The 15223-nt window shown below is 43.0% G+C and overlaps 1 protein-coding gene across 1 annotated transcript; it reads left to right on the top strand.

The window, feature by feature from the left end:
- The first annotated feature begins 992 nt into the window (after window positions 1–992).
- Window positions 993–11601, top strand: LOC145126534 (uncharacterized). Its single transcript, XM_079061885.1, has 3 exons — window positions 993–1548; window positions 1656–2569; window positions 11215–11601. The coding sequence occupies exons 1-3, from the start codon at window positions 993–995 to the stop codon at window positions 11599–11601; spliced, it is 1857 nt and encodes a 618-aa protein (XP_078918011.1).
- Window positions 11602–15223: the final 3622 nt, after the last annotated feature.

The raw sequence follows: 15223 nt of genomic DNA, 5'->3' as shown, positions 1-15223 counted from the left end.
ATTCTAGTTTGTTTCAAGTATTTCAAAACACCAAACCCCCTATTTTTAATTTATTGTCATTTTACAAGTATTTTTACAAAGAGATTTTTCATAGAGTTATTAAATTGAGCCAATCTCCGTGGATTCGATCCCTTTACCGCTATACACTAATTTAGTGCAAAAGATTTAGGGTTATTAATTTTGTTGGCCTCGACAACCACCAAATTTTGGTGTCGTTGCCAGGGATTGGTTTATTTTTTAATCAATTTGTTTCTCTATGCCCAGATCTCAACGTACAGGTGCTTTGATTTATAATCCGGAAATTGAAAAAGAAGCAAGGCATTTGGCGAAGGAAAAGAGAATAGAACGTGGTCAAACTTCAAATCCTCACGGGGATTCGGAGGTTGAACCCGCTTTATCAAGTGACACGGAACCCGATTCTAGTCCCGACCCTCACCAAGAAATTCCCAAAACACCACCTCTACAATAAAATCCACCCATTATTGAACCTGCTTTATCAAGTGATGGAAACTGATGTAACACAAACTCCAACTGGTATCAATTACCCGGTTTTGGAAGGAGGTTCGAAATTGAAGTCAAGTCTAGTCCATCACCTTCCAACTTTTCATGGATTAGAGAATGAAGACCCTCATAAGCATTTGAAGATGTTCCATATTATTTGCACTAGTATGAAGCCACAAGGGTCAACCGATGACCAAATCAAATTAAGGGCATTCCCCTTTTCATTGGCCGATAGAGCAAAGGATTGGTTATTCTATCTTCTACCGGGGTCAATCAACTCATGGACCGACATGGCAAGAGCTTTTCTTGATAAGTTCTATCCCGCTTTAAGAGTCTCAAGTCTTAGAAATGAGATTTGTGGAATCCGCCAAGGTCAAAATGAGACTTTTCATGATTATTGGGAGAGGTTCAACAAATTGTGCTATAGTTATCCACAACATCAAATTCCGGAACAACTCCTCATTCAACACTTCTATGAGGGATTGTTCCCAATGGAGAGAAGACTAGTTGATGCCTCAAGTGTTGGTGATGTCTTTAGTAAAACTCCACAACAAACAAGACAACTTTTCAACACCATAGCCGCGAATTCCCAACACTTTGGCCCGCATCAGGACATGAAAAGAGATACACAACACAAAGTCAATGAAGTGGGAACATCAAATCTCGAGTCTCAAATCAAAGATTTAACCTCCATTGTCCAAAAGTTAGCCATGGGACAAACTCCACAAGTGATTGTTTGTGGAATATGTGCAACAATGGGACACCCTACGGATATGTGCCCCGTTCTACAAGAAAATGTGGAACACGTGAATGCCACGGGAGAGTTCCAAAACTACCACAACAAGCCATCCGGTTACCAAAATGCTTATAATTCGAGTTGGAAGCCAAATCCCAATACAAGCTACAACCCAAGAACATTGCCCCAAAATGCATTGGTTAGACCTTCCTACCCACCACAACAACCTCACTACCAACATCCACAGCCACACTATCAACCCAAACCGCACCCTCCACATCATCACCAACAACCTCCTCAATCCCAACCAAGTAGCTCCAGAATGCTCTCGAAGACATTGTCAAATCCTTAGCCACTAGTACCCAACAATTCCAAAAAGAAACAAGGACTAGTATCTCCAACCTTGAAGCACAAATAGGAGATATAGTTACATCCATAAGCAAGTTAGAGTCCCGTGGCAAATTACCTTCTCAAACCGAAAAGAACCCAAATGTCAATGTAGTGACTTTGAGAAGTGGCAAACAAACCGGAGAAAGTAGTTCAAAGAAGAAGCCAAGGGATGAAGAGGAAGAAATAAAGGTCATTCCCATTGAGGATCCTATAGTTAAGAATGATGCACAAGCCGAAGTTCCAAAGAAGACTGTTCCTATAGTGAAACCAATAGCCACTCAACCGCCATTCCCCTCCCGACTTGGAACTTCAAAGAAGAACATGGAGGAGAAAGAGATTTTAGACACCTTCCGAAAGGTGGAAGTAAACATCCCTTTACTTGATGCAATCAAGCAAATCCCTAGATATGCAAAGTTTTTGAAAGAACTTTGTACCAACAAGAGGAAGTTGAAGGGAAACGAGAAAATCTCAATGAACGAAAACACATCCGTGGTTTTACAAAGGAAACTTCCACCCAAATGCAAAGATCCCAGAATGTTTACGGTTCCTTGCAAGATTGGGGATGTCACTTTTAGTAGCGCTATGCTTGATCTTGGTGCTTCTATCAATGTCATGCCCTATTCGGTGTATGAATCATTGAATGTCGGGCCTTTAAGTGAAACCGGTGTCATAATTTCTCTTGCGGACAAATCAAGTGTATTTCCTAGAGGTGTTTTGGAAGATGTCTCAGTGAAAGTGAACAAATTGGTCTTTCCGGCGGATTTCTATGTGATTGATCTAGATGAGCAAGTGTCCTCCAAATCGACTCTAATCTTGCTTGGGAGATCATTTTTGAAGACGGCTAGGACGAAGATCGATGTGTATGCGGGAAGTTTGACAATGGAGTTTGATGGTGAAACAATAAGCTTTAATATTTATGATGCCATGAGATATCCTAGCGATGTAACATCCATAAAATTCAAGCCAAATTAAAACTTTTTGAAACATTTCAAAACCAATAAGTATTACACTGGTATTTCCAAAATGGTTTATTATCAGAGTTTCCCAGAGACCATAAGTCCAAAACACGAGGATGTGTACGATCACGCCTTCGCCTTGCTGAGACATCTGAAACACCTGAAACAATAAACTGAAACCGTAAGCACAAATCTTAGTGAGTTCCCCCAAAATACCAACACCTTACAAATATAACCATATCATATAACAAATACAGAACACCATGCATAATTAGCCGTCAGCCTAACTGAACCGCCTCGCAGGCCTTCAGTCTATCTGGACCACCTCGCAGGCCTTCAGTCTATCAGGACCGCTCTCCGAGCCTTCGGCCTGACTGAATCCCTTTGCAGGGCCTTCAGTTTATCCGGACCGCCCTGGGTATGTTGGCCTACATCACAAGGCAGGACCGCCTCAACCCAAGCCCCAACCAAACAAACATGTGCATATAAATATCATACGCTATCTCATTTCATATAACAGTCAAACCAATCTAACAGATCACCAATCATAGCAACATCCCAATAACCGGGATACAGACCTAACCGGTCACTAACATAGCATCATCCTATAACCAGGACAATCATGTGCACATAGATATCATATAACACTAGCATGTATATATATAACAGTCAAACCGATCTAACAGATCACAAAGCATAACAACAATCCTATAACCAGGATATCGACCTAACAGGTCACTAACATAGCATCATCCTATATACCAGGATACCGACCCAACCGGGTCACTAAAGCATAGCATATCACCATCCTAACTACCAGGATGTAAATCAGTAAGCATAACATGCAATAATCCGAATACAATCCATAAAGGGCCGACCTTGGTGCCTTAGACCCTTGTTGATATAGTGAGGATAACTCACCTGACACTGATGAGGTCCTGCAGATACACTCCAGCTGCTAATTGACAGATTCCCGAACTGTCAACATCAAACAATACCAAATTAATAATTGGGTTCCAAGTTCAAAGTCCAACTCATACTCCAAAAGCCCAAAAGTCAAGTAATGGGCCGAAGCCCAACATATGGAAAATTGGGCCCAGAGCTCTACATGGTCTTTCCTTAAGGCTCATCCAATTATTCCAATCCAATTCCCATGGCCCAATATCACATAATCATAAAGGCCCAATTATGGCCCATCTATGGCCCAAATTTCCAAATTGGGCCCAATACTTTCACATGGGCCTTATCCTAAAGCCTATACAATTATTTAGTCCATTTACTTATTCTTAGAAAGCCCATTATTAGTCCAATCACCAAAGCCCAATAGGAAGGCCCAACTCAAGGACCGAGTAAGATTAGGGCTTTCACATGAAATGATGATTAGGGTTAAGTGTTTCTTACTTAACCCATTAAGGACTTAATCTATTAAGTCTATTGTTGCCTTACATTAATTTGCCAATGACTATTATTTAATATTTCAAGTTATTAAATAATTCTCGTGTGCATGCCGATCAATTCCCAAAAATTAGGGTTTTATGCTATTAGGGTTTTCCAGACCCTAATTAGGGTTTCCCAACTCAATATTAGCCCGTTAGTCCATTGATTGGGTTTTTAGATCACATTAGGCCTTATTGGGCCCATAAGGGTTTTATTAGGTCAAGTATGGTTCTTTTGGGCCCATTAGGGCTTCATTGGGCCCACTAGGGTTTCATGCATCCCATACGAATCAAACACACCAATGTGAAGCACACCACCACCCGACACGACGGTCGGTGGCGGCAAGAGGCGGCGACCACCACCCTACGGTGGTGGTTAGGGTTTTCTTTCCATTATCCTTTAACGATTACATCATACAACACAAAACTCAAATAACACACCCACTAAACTAACACCCCCGCACACACACACACACACAACCACCTTGTGGTGGCCGGCGGTGGTATATGGCGGCAGCCACCACCTCACGGTGGTGGTGGTGGCCTTTTCTTAGCTTTCCGGCCAAACAGAACATACACCCACACTAAGGCTTTGAGAAACGATCCCTGCCACCCACCTGGTGGCTCACAGCGACGACAACGACAACACAACGGCGGCTAAGGCGGTACACCAGAGGTTTGCAGTGACAACCACCATGGCTGGCTGCCATGGTGGTTCTTCATGGCTCCTACTCGTTAAAAGGCCCAACCTATGAACATAACAGCCCCTCGGGGCGGCAAACAACGACGTGAGCGACATATTTGAGCCATACGGAACCACGGTCACGACTGAGAAATAACACCGGAAGAACGGTGAGGAGGATGAGCGGAGGCTGTCGTGGACCGAAGCTGCATTGACCGCCGGCTAGTGGCGCCTTCGTCTTCAACTGATGGAGCTTAGCGGTAGCAGCGAGCACCCCCGGGATTCGTCGACAACTTGCTCTCGCCAGAAACTAGGACTGTGACGCGTTGGTGGAACAGAAACGAGCTAGGCGTGGCGTCCGGTGGTTGATGACCTCAACAGAGGTGGTGGCGTCAGGAGTTAGGAGAGGCGGCTGGAGGGTGAAGAGGGGGTGGCGGCTACAACATCCAAGTAGGGTTAGGGTTTTCTATGTGTTTTAAATGAATGGGAAGAAGGTGACGGGGGAAGGAAGGGAGCCGGGTATAAGTCCCGCTCCAAAACAATCTATACACATTTTACATGTTTGGCCCCTCCTTACGAAATCTTTTTCAAACTAAGGCTAAAAGTTACAAATCAGCCCCCAACATCCAAGATTTATAACAATACAAGCCCCAAAAGTTACCATATAGCCCCTCCATGACAATTTCTCTTCAACATAGGTCCAAAACTTACTCTTTAGTCCCTGCTTCCATAAATCCTTACATTTTAAGTCCAATTAATACCAAACACCCCTTGACCTATGAAAATCTTTGCAAATCAAATCCCAAGATTTCACTTTAACCCCCTTGAAGATTCAAATCCTAACGTTTGGCTTCCCGAAACCAACTCTCAGCTAATTATTATTTCTCGGGGTTCCCGAGTTTATTATTTAAATCCCTATATTTTAAACGGGATGTTACAACTCTCCCCCACTTAAATTTGATTTGTCCTCGAAATCATCTCTTATCATTCACTACCCACCAGACAACTTGACCTACATGGCCACTACTACAAGAATACCCTAGCCTTCCTACGACAACCGAATCCAACCCTCGCAGGGTTTCGAAACCTGAAGATAAACGAATTACTTGTAAATGATCACATCTACTCAATCCATAATCTGAAGTCTGGAGATGGTCTAGCTCCCTGACAGACTGCTCATACTGAATCATCTGTAACATCCCCCTCTGGCACATATCACAATATTGTCCGCTTTGGGTCCCCGGTGTGAAAACTGAAATCACAGACCCAATTATCCCTGCAAGTCACTTAGCATCACCCAAGCAATCTATTATTCCGTTTGTATTTGCAACCCAACACAAATATCAATACTGCCCAAAACTGGAAACTGCCCGCACACTGATCTGCCTGAAGCAATATGCTGCCACATGAATGCTTTCCAAAATCTACCGAGACCTGCCTGGCCTCATCTCGTTCGCCAATCATCTGAAATACCGGGCCCCGGCCCGGTCGCGGAGCTAAAGGACTCCCACATAGTTGCCTCACACGACCTCCGAACGAAATCCTTCCCTAGAACTAGTCACCACTAGTTATCATGCCACTGCGATTCTAACAACCTCATGATCCAACCGATCGGATCCATGCGTCAAATCCCGTTGCTACCAACCCATGACTAAAAGCGATTGCTACATGACCAATGGTAGCCTTACATCACACGCAACGTTAAGCAATCCATTGCTTCCTTGGTCTCATGACTGTAGTGGCGTTCCTACAGCCTTATCACTAGCTTAACCAGGTTTAACCCGGTTCCCAGAACCTGAACGACAGAACATTCTAATCTCAAGCCTTCCTGAAACTGACGGATACCCATTCAGATCTACTCTCGGTCCCCAACTGGAGTATTACCCGATCCAAGCAGATTAATCCTATGAAACACTCCGAACTGATGAGATCACCAAGATCCTCTGTACTCCATCCGATTTCTAATGACAACTTCCGATCAAACCAAAAATACACCGCAGTCTTCAGCCTACTCCAACAACATGTTCAATACTTGGGAACAGACCCACTGGTTGATACAACATAGTAGCATACTCAATACTCGCATATAAATCTACAAACACATACAGAGTCTTCAGCATGACTGGAGCGCCTCACTAGGCCTTCAGTCATCTGGACCACTCTAAACTGTTGAGCATCTCCTTGGGACCACCCCCTGGTGATCTTTCCCATGCAGACTGTTCTCACCCACTTAGGGTTCCGAACTCCTGATCCATTTCGTGGACTCTAACCCCGGTCTAACCCTAGGCCTCATGTCGATCGTCCATCCTCTCGGAAATTCATGGTCTGTTCCCTGACCCGCATGTCTACCACGTACGCTAATAACCCGCACCCCCGTGCTGAATGTACTGTCGAGCCCTGACAGCTAACAAAACCCTCAATCTATCAATCCAAAACCTTCAGAGTCGAGCACACCCTCGACCGAATACATCGAACTGAACTCGATTCATGACTAGAACTCCAACCTGGTTTCCCGACTTCTGCTATCAAGCACCAAGAAGACGTGATACACATGCTCGAGAGTTTTACCGAACTCCGAATTCACACAACCCACAAACCAAACAGCCATTAGGGTTGTCTTCCTTCCTGGCAACGATGCGAAACATATCCCAGTTTCAAAGCCGATCCTGCTTCTGCATTCCGAGACGATTCTCCCCCACTTAGATTCAACTAAGTCTTCACAATACATGAAAATTTGAGAATTCCCAATCCTTCTCGCGTTCCAAAAATCGATCTGATGACAACCAGACTTTTCCAACTAGTACTCCTTTACTAGCCAACCACAGGCGATCACACACTTCTAAGAACTAGGTGAACACTTCCTGAATCCCAGTGAAACCGACAGTCCTTAATTCTTGAATGATCCCACACTCAAATCTTGAAGTCCAAAGGATAGATGCTCCAACTAACATCTCAGCAACGAGTTACTTCCCTTGGTGTTTTCCTCCGCTAACCAATAACGGTTACTGAACTACTGAATCCTGACAATGGTGAATAACCATCCTGTGGGACCCTGCCCGCAAACCTCCCACATAATACCCTTCTTCCCAAAGTGTTCCAACAATACTCCCGCTCTCGACTCTAGAACTCATATCATTCAGGGCCTCGCACCCTGACTCACTCACCGACTCGATCATCCACCGCTGAACTACAGTAACTGAAACAACCTCTGCCCTATACCGGGCTACAACCTACTCCCAAGACATAATCTACAATCCCCAAAAGTACAATATGCCGCACAATCAATCCTTACCGTCCGATACAAGAGATCCAAAGCAAACCGGACCTCGCAAAATACTTAGGCCATATCGACCCTCCTGCGCTCACCGGCGCTGAAGTAATATCGCCAATCCCTGCAACCAACTGTCCCCGAGCTAGAATATAACCTGATCCTAGGTCACAAGCCTGCTCACTCCTTCGGGCTCAAAAAATTGAAAGGGCACAATCCTTTCCCTATAAAACGACAGCCCAATCCATCAATTAACCATTCCACTTCGAGCTGCCAAAACCCCAGCTGAACATAATCATCACTCCTCTTCCGGAGTCCCAGCACTCGAATTTCGGCCTCGAACAAAACCCCTGAAGCCTCAAACCAGAACTCCTATGCCAGCATCTCCCACTCAACTCGGGTAATAAGTACAAAACATCTCCCTGATCACAATTAACTACAGTCCTCTGCTCATCAGAATAGGTACTAGTAACAAATCCCGGTACTGGAAAGCTCGACCAGCTCCTCTCCCTACCGTTGTTACAGCTGTTGAAGCTGCAACGACAGCCGTCTCAGCAATGGTTGCATGGCGCTCGACAAAATACTCAACCATGGTGGTCTTGAAAGACCCAATCGTCTCCTGAATCTATCCCCGAACGATCTCCATCACCCCTCCTGGATAATCTCCCTGACACGATCCTCTGACAAAGCTGGCCTATCCTGGCTGTCAGCTCTCGATCCTGATCCGGATCCGGTCTCAAAACGTCTCGAGTAAACCATACCATAACAGGGAACCAACTTCCAACTAAACCCCAGGGGTTGTGACTTCCTTGCTACGCGTATGGGTCCTATGCTTTCAGTAGTACGAGCCCATACTACCTTCCACATCTACCCATATTTGTCTCAAGTATCACCACAACACCCTTACAATACACATAAACATAGCGAGCGCTCAGTCCTCACTCCTAGAGGAATCCTAAATATCTCATAACTGGCCTTCCGACCCCACACAACCCACCCATTCATGAAATTTCCACCAACCCTGTAGCATTAGTGTATGCTAACCATACATACCGCTGGACCCTATAGACTTTCGAATATCCAATCTTACCCTAAGCTCTAATCAATAAGAACATAACATAAGGCCAAATCAAACATTCTTGAGCTATAAGATCTTAGTTATGTACAGCCGTGATGCATACATAAGAAACTACAGTAATGATGTCAATCCCATATAAAGAAAACCCTAGGCTAGCAAGCATCATGTAATCAGGCAATTCTATCATGCAATCCCTGAAGATCCCTAGCCTAGTACTAGCATGTTGTTCTAACATATCATAATATCAAATAACTGTATGGTATTTTGGGGTCTACTTACTGGCTCCGGCTGATCGTACACCCTGCATCCTCCTTTACTTATTTTGAAAACCATTTTTAAAATCATTTTGAAAGTCCTTTCCTTGATTTGAGACTGGAGTTACACGAGTGTTCCTCCAATTCACTCAAACCAAGGCTATTATACTAACTTGTAACATCCATAAAATTCAAGCCAAATTAAAACTTTTTGAAACATTTCAAAACCAATAAGTATTACACTGGTATTTCCAAAATGGTTTATTATGATAGTTTCCCAGAGACCATAAGTCCAAAACACGAGGATGTGTACGATCACGCCTTCGCCTTGCCGAGACATCTGAAACACCTGAAACAATAAACTGAAACCGTAAGCACAAAGCTTAGTGAGTTCCCCCAAAATACCAACACCTTACAAATATAACCATATCATATAACAAATACAGAACACCATGCATAATTAGCCGTCAGCCTGACTGGACCGCCTCGCATGCCTTCAGTCTATCTGGACCGCCTCGCAGGCCTTCAGTCTATCAGGAGCGCTCTCCGAGCCTTCGGCCTGACTGAATCCCTTTGTAGGGCCTTCAGTTTATCCGCACCGCCCTGGGTATGTTGGCCTACAGCACAAGGCATGACCGCCTCAACCCAAGCCCCAACCAAACAAACATGTGCATATAAATATCATACGCTAGCTCATTTCATATAACAGTCAAACCAATCTAACAGATCACCAATCATAGCAACATCCCAATAACCGGGATACAGACCTAACCGGTCACTAACATAGCATCTCCTATAACCAGGACAATCATGTGCACATAGATATCATATAACACTAGCATGTATATATATAACAGTCAAACCGATCTAACAGATCACAAAGCATAGCAACAATCCTATAACCAGGATATCGACCTAACAGGTCACTAACATAACATCATCCTATATACCAGGATACCGACCCAACCGGGTCACTAAAGCATAGCATATCACCATCCTAACTACCAGGATGTAAATCAGTAAGCATAACATGCAATAATCCGAATACAATCCATAAAGGGCCGGCCTTGGTGCCTTAGACCCTTGTTGATATAGTGAGGATAACTCACCTGGCACTGATGAGGTCCTGCAGATACACTCCAGCTGCTGATTGACAGATTCTCGAACTGTCAACATCAAACAATACCAAATTAATAATTGGGTTCCAAGTTCAAAGTCCAACTCATACTCCAAAAGCCCAAAAGTCAAGTAATGGACCGAAGCCCAACATATGGCCCAATTTTCCAAATTGGGCCCAGACCTCTACATGGTCTTTCCTTAAGGCTCATCCAATTATTCCAATCCAATTCCCATGGCCCAATATCACATAATCATAAAGGCCCAATTATGGCCCATCTATGGCCCAATTTTCCAAATTGGGCCCAATACTCTCACATGGGCCTTATCCTAAAGCCCATACAATTATTTAGTCCATTTACTTATTCTTAGAAAGCCCATTATTAGTCCAATCACCAAAGCCCAATAGGAAGGCCCAACTCAAGGACCGAGTAAGATTAGGGCTTTCACATGAAATGATGATTAGGGTTAAGTGTTTCTTACTTAACCCATTAAGGACTTAATCTATTAAGTCTATTGTTGCCTTACATTAATTTGCCAATGACTGTTATTTAATATTTCAAGTTATTAAATAATTCTCGTGTGCATGCCGATCAATTCCCAAAAATTAGGGTTTTATGCTATTAGGGTTTTCCAGACCCTAATTAGGGTTTCCCAACCCAATATTAGCCCGTTTTCCAGACCCTAATTAGGGTTCCCGAGTTTATTATTTAAATCCCTATATTTTAAACGGGATGTTACATTCCATGAGATATCCTAGCGATGTTTCATCTTTGTACTTTGTTGATGTTGTTGAGCCAATAACCCAAGAATTGTTTGAGTTGTCTAATAGTGATGTGTTGGAACTGATTTTAAGCAAGAGGTTTGATTGTGGGAAGCTAGCCGAGAAATTAAAGCTTTATTCTTTGGATTCGGAGATTGAGAGGTTGGTCAATAATTTAGAAGTGAAGAAATCTACAAGATTCGATGTCAAGCAAAGTGAGTTGCCCCCAACCCACACGAAGTTGTCGCCATCCCTTGTTCAACCACTCGAATTGGAACTTAAGGTCCTACCTCAACATTTAAAGTATGCTTATTTGGGAAAGAATGAAACCCTTCTGGTTATTATTTCAACTTACTTGACCAAATTTGAAGAAGAGCAACTCCTTGAGGTGTTGAAGGAGCACAAAGAAGCCATGGGTTAGACAATCGCGGACATTAAGGGATTGAGCCCCTCCACTTGTATTCATAAGATCTTGATGGAGGATGAATGCAAGCCAAGCCGGGACGTACAAAGGAGATTGAACCCGCCTATGATGGATGTTGTGAAGAAAGAGATATTGAAGCTTCTTGATGCGGGGATGATCTATCCAATCTCGGATAGAAAGTGGGTGAGTCCGGTGCATGTGGTACCGAAGAAGACGGGGATCACGGTGGTCGAGAACAACTAAGGTATGATGGTCCCCACCCGTGTGCAAAACGGGTGGAGAGTATGTATTGACTACCGCAAACTCAATGCAAGCACAAGAAAAGATCATTTCCCATTACCTTTCATTGACCAAATGTTAGAAAGGTTGGACGGGAAGTCTCATTATTGTTGTCTAGACGGGTACTCCGGTTTCCACCAAATCCCAGTGGCACCGGAAGACCAAGAAAAGACAAGCTTTACATGTCCATTTGGCACTTTCTCATATCGGAGAATGCCATTTGGATTGTGTAACGCCCCGACCACTTTCCAACGTTGTATGGTTAGTATCTTCTCGGAATATTTCAAAAATATAATTGAGGTTTTTATGGATGATTTTACGGTATATGGCAACTCTTTTCAAGAATGTTTGACCAATCTCACCAAAATTTTAAAAAGATGCATTGAAACGAATTTGGTTTTAAATTTTGAGAAATGTCATTTTATGGTGAGTCACGGTCTTATTTTGGGTCACATTGTGTCAAAGAAAGGAATTGAGGTAGATAAGGCAAAATTGATGTTATTCAAAGCTTACCTTACCCGACTGGTGTTCGGGAAGTTCGTTCTTTTTTAGGTCGTGCCGGATTCTACCGAAGGTTCATCAATGACTTTTCAAAGATAACAAGACCAATGTGCCAACTCTTCCAAAAAGAAGTTGATTTCGAGTTCAATGAGGCGTGCAAAGAAGCTTTCGACAAGCTCAAATAATTGCTTACATCCGCCCCCATCATACAAGCACCAAATTGGGATCTCCCCTTCGAGATCATGTGTGATGCAAGAAATTATGCTATTGGTGCCGTTTTGGGTCAAAAGAATGGAAGAGCCTCCCATGTGATCTACTATGCATCGAGAGCACTAGACAATGATCAAAGCAACTACTCTACCACGGAGAAGGAGTTACCGGCTATAGTGTTTGCTTTGGAGAAGTTTAGTCAATATCTACTTGGCACCAAAGTTATAGTATATTCGGATCATGCGACTCTCAAGTACTTGATGACGAAGAAGGATGCAAAGCCAAGACTCATCCAGTGGATCTTATTGTTAAAAGAATTTGATTTGGAAATCTGGGACAAGAGTGGATGCGAGAACCGTGTTGCCAACCACCTAAGCCGGATCACTTCGAATGAAACTCCTCTCCCGTTGCGGGACGAGTTTCCGGATGAGCATCTCTTTTCCCTTACTCAATCTACTCCTTGGTATGTCGATATCGTTAACTTTTTGGTCACAAAAAGGTATCCCGATACATTCTCACGTGCTCAAAAAGACAAATTAAAAAGTGATGCAAAGTATTACGTGTGGGATGAACCTTATTTATGGAAACATTGTCCCGATCAAATCATTAGGCGATGTGTGCCCCAACAAGAACATCACTCCATTTTGCAGTTTTGTCATGAATTTGCTTGTGGGGGACACTTCGGACCTAGCCGAACTTTGAGAAAAGTTCTTGAGTGTGGATTATTTTGGCCAAACATGTCACGCGATTGTTATATGTTTTGTAAAAGTTATGAACGGTGCCAAAGGACGGGAAACATTTCACAAAAAAATCAAATGCCACAAAATCAAATCTTTGTTTGTGAAGTTTTTGACGTATGGGGGAATGATTTCATGGGCCCATTTCCCGTTTCGTTTGGCAAGGTTTATATTTTACTCGCGGTTGACTATGTCTCTAAATGGGTTGAAGCCAAAGCCACACGATCGGATGATGCCAAAACGGTTATCGAGTTTTTAAAATCTAATGTCTTTGTGAGGTTTGGTGTGCCCAGGGCGTTGATTAGTGATCGAGGGATGCATTTCTGCAACAAGATGATGGAGGCTTTATTGAAGAAGTACAACGTGACCCATCGTGTTTCAACCGCCTACCACCCTTAAACGAACGGTCAAGCGGAAGTTTCAAATTGTGAGGTGAAGAGTATTCTTGAGAAAACAGTGAATCCGACGAGAAAGGATTGGAGTTTGAGGCTTGATGATGCCTTATGGGCCTATCAGACCGCTTACAAGACCCCGATAGGAATGTCCCCATTTAGGTTGGTTTTTGGAAAGCCGTGTCATCTACCCGTCAAATTAGAGCACCGTGCATTTTGTGCGGTCAAGCAATGTAATTACAATATTGATGAGGCAGGAAGACATAGGAAGCTTCAACTCTAAGAGGTAGAAGAATTAAGAAATGACTCCTTTGAGAACTCAAGGATTTATAAGGAGAAAACGAAGCTCTTCCACGACAAGTCCATCACTCGGAAGCATTTTGAACCGGGGCATAGGGTCTTACTTTACCATTCACGATTGAAGTTATTTCCGGGCAAGCTAAGGTCAAGATGGATTGGGACCTTTGTTGTGATTAAAACTTTTGACCATGGGGCAGTGGAAATTCAAAGTGAAAAGACAGGGCAGATTTTCAAAGTCAATGAGCATCGTTTGAAGCCATTCTATGAAGGTTTCAATGCTAATGCTCTTGAAATCATCCATTTGGATGTCCCGATGTGTTGAAGCAAGCAAGGAAGACGTCTCGCCAAAGACGTTAAAGAAGGGCATTTTTGGAAAGCATTATGCTTTCGTTTTTTCCAAATCAAAATAAATCATTTTAAAAAGTGTTTTCGGTATTTTGAAAAATAAATTTTTGAAAGGTTTCACCCTTCATTCCCCGTTTTATTCCAACTTTTGTCAAAAACTTTGAAACCGGGCCTTACGGGGATCATTTTGAACTAAAAATCAAGTTTTTTTTTTGAAAAATCTCATTTTTTTGAAGTGTGATAGTTTACTTTATTTACTTCTTTTTATAGCTTATTTTAGCATATTTCATCCATAATTTAGTTAATTTCCATGCATATTTTCCTTTTTGTTATTTTATGACAATTTCGGGTATTTTCTAGTTTCGTGAGCATAATTGCAGATTTTAAGGAGACTAGCGGTGCAGAATCTTTGGGAGGCGATTGGACTTAGAGGATGTCAAGGATCTTGGGCTTTATAATAATGGAAGTTGATGCATTGAGCGGGCTTGATGATTATTTGAAGGCTTGGAGAAAAAGAAATTTGAATTTGCAAGAACCGAAAGAATATTCGAGCGTGTGGAGATTATTAACCGGGCGAGTTTACGAGCTATGGGTGATTTGGAAAAGTCATCTTGGGCTTAAATTGAAGAAAACATGAAGAATATTGGGTTACAAGCTTAATGGATTCGTTCTGGGCAAGTGGGCTAAGTCATTGGAGGCCCAAATCACAAAAGAGCCCAAATTACACAATAACCCAACTCAGCACGCGGGCTACCCGCGCAACAGCATGCGGATCGCGCAACCCCCTGCAGGGGCAATTCCGGAAATTCTTCTTTTGAGCTATATGGGGAAGGTTTGTGCCACTTTTACACACTC

Source organism: Lactuca virosa, chromosome 7, assembly GCF_052849685.1.
Source record: "Lactuca virosa cultivar CGN04683 chromosome 7, Lactuca_virosa_CGN04683_v6, whole genome shotgun sequence".
In the NCBI taxonomy this organism is placed as follows: domain Eukaryota; kingdom Viridiplantae; phylum Streptophyta; class Magnoliopsida; order Asterales; family Asteraceae; genus Lactuca; species Lactuca virosa.
Note: the sequence above shows the minus strand (reverse complement) of the source record. Positions and strands in the feature narration are given on the sequence as shown.

Excerpts from the sequence above, each read along its gene's own strand:
- LOC145126534 (XM_079061885.1), top strand. The coding sequence starts at position 993 with ATGGAGAGAAGACTAGTTGATGCCTCAAGTGTTGGTGATGTCTTTAGT. Across the intron at positions 1,549-1,655 it reads ACCTCCTCAATCCCAACCAA|GAGATATAGTTACATCCATA; the intron begins GTAGCTCCAGAA and ends AAGCACAAATAG. Across the intron at positions 2,570-11,214 it reads CCATGAGATATCCTAGCGAT|CCAATAACCCAAGAATTGTT; the intron begins GTAACATCCATA and ends GATGTTGTTGAG.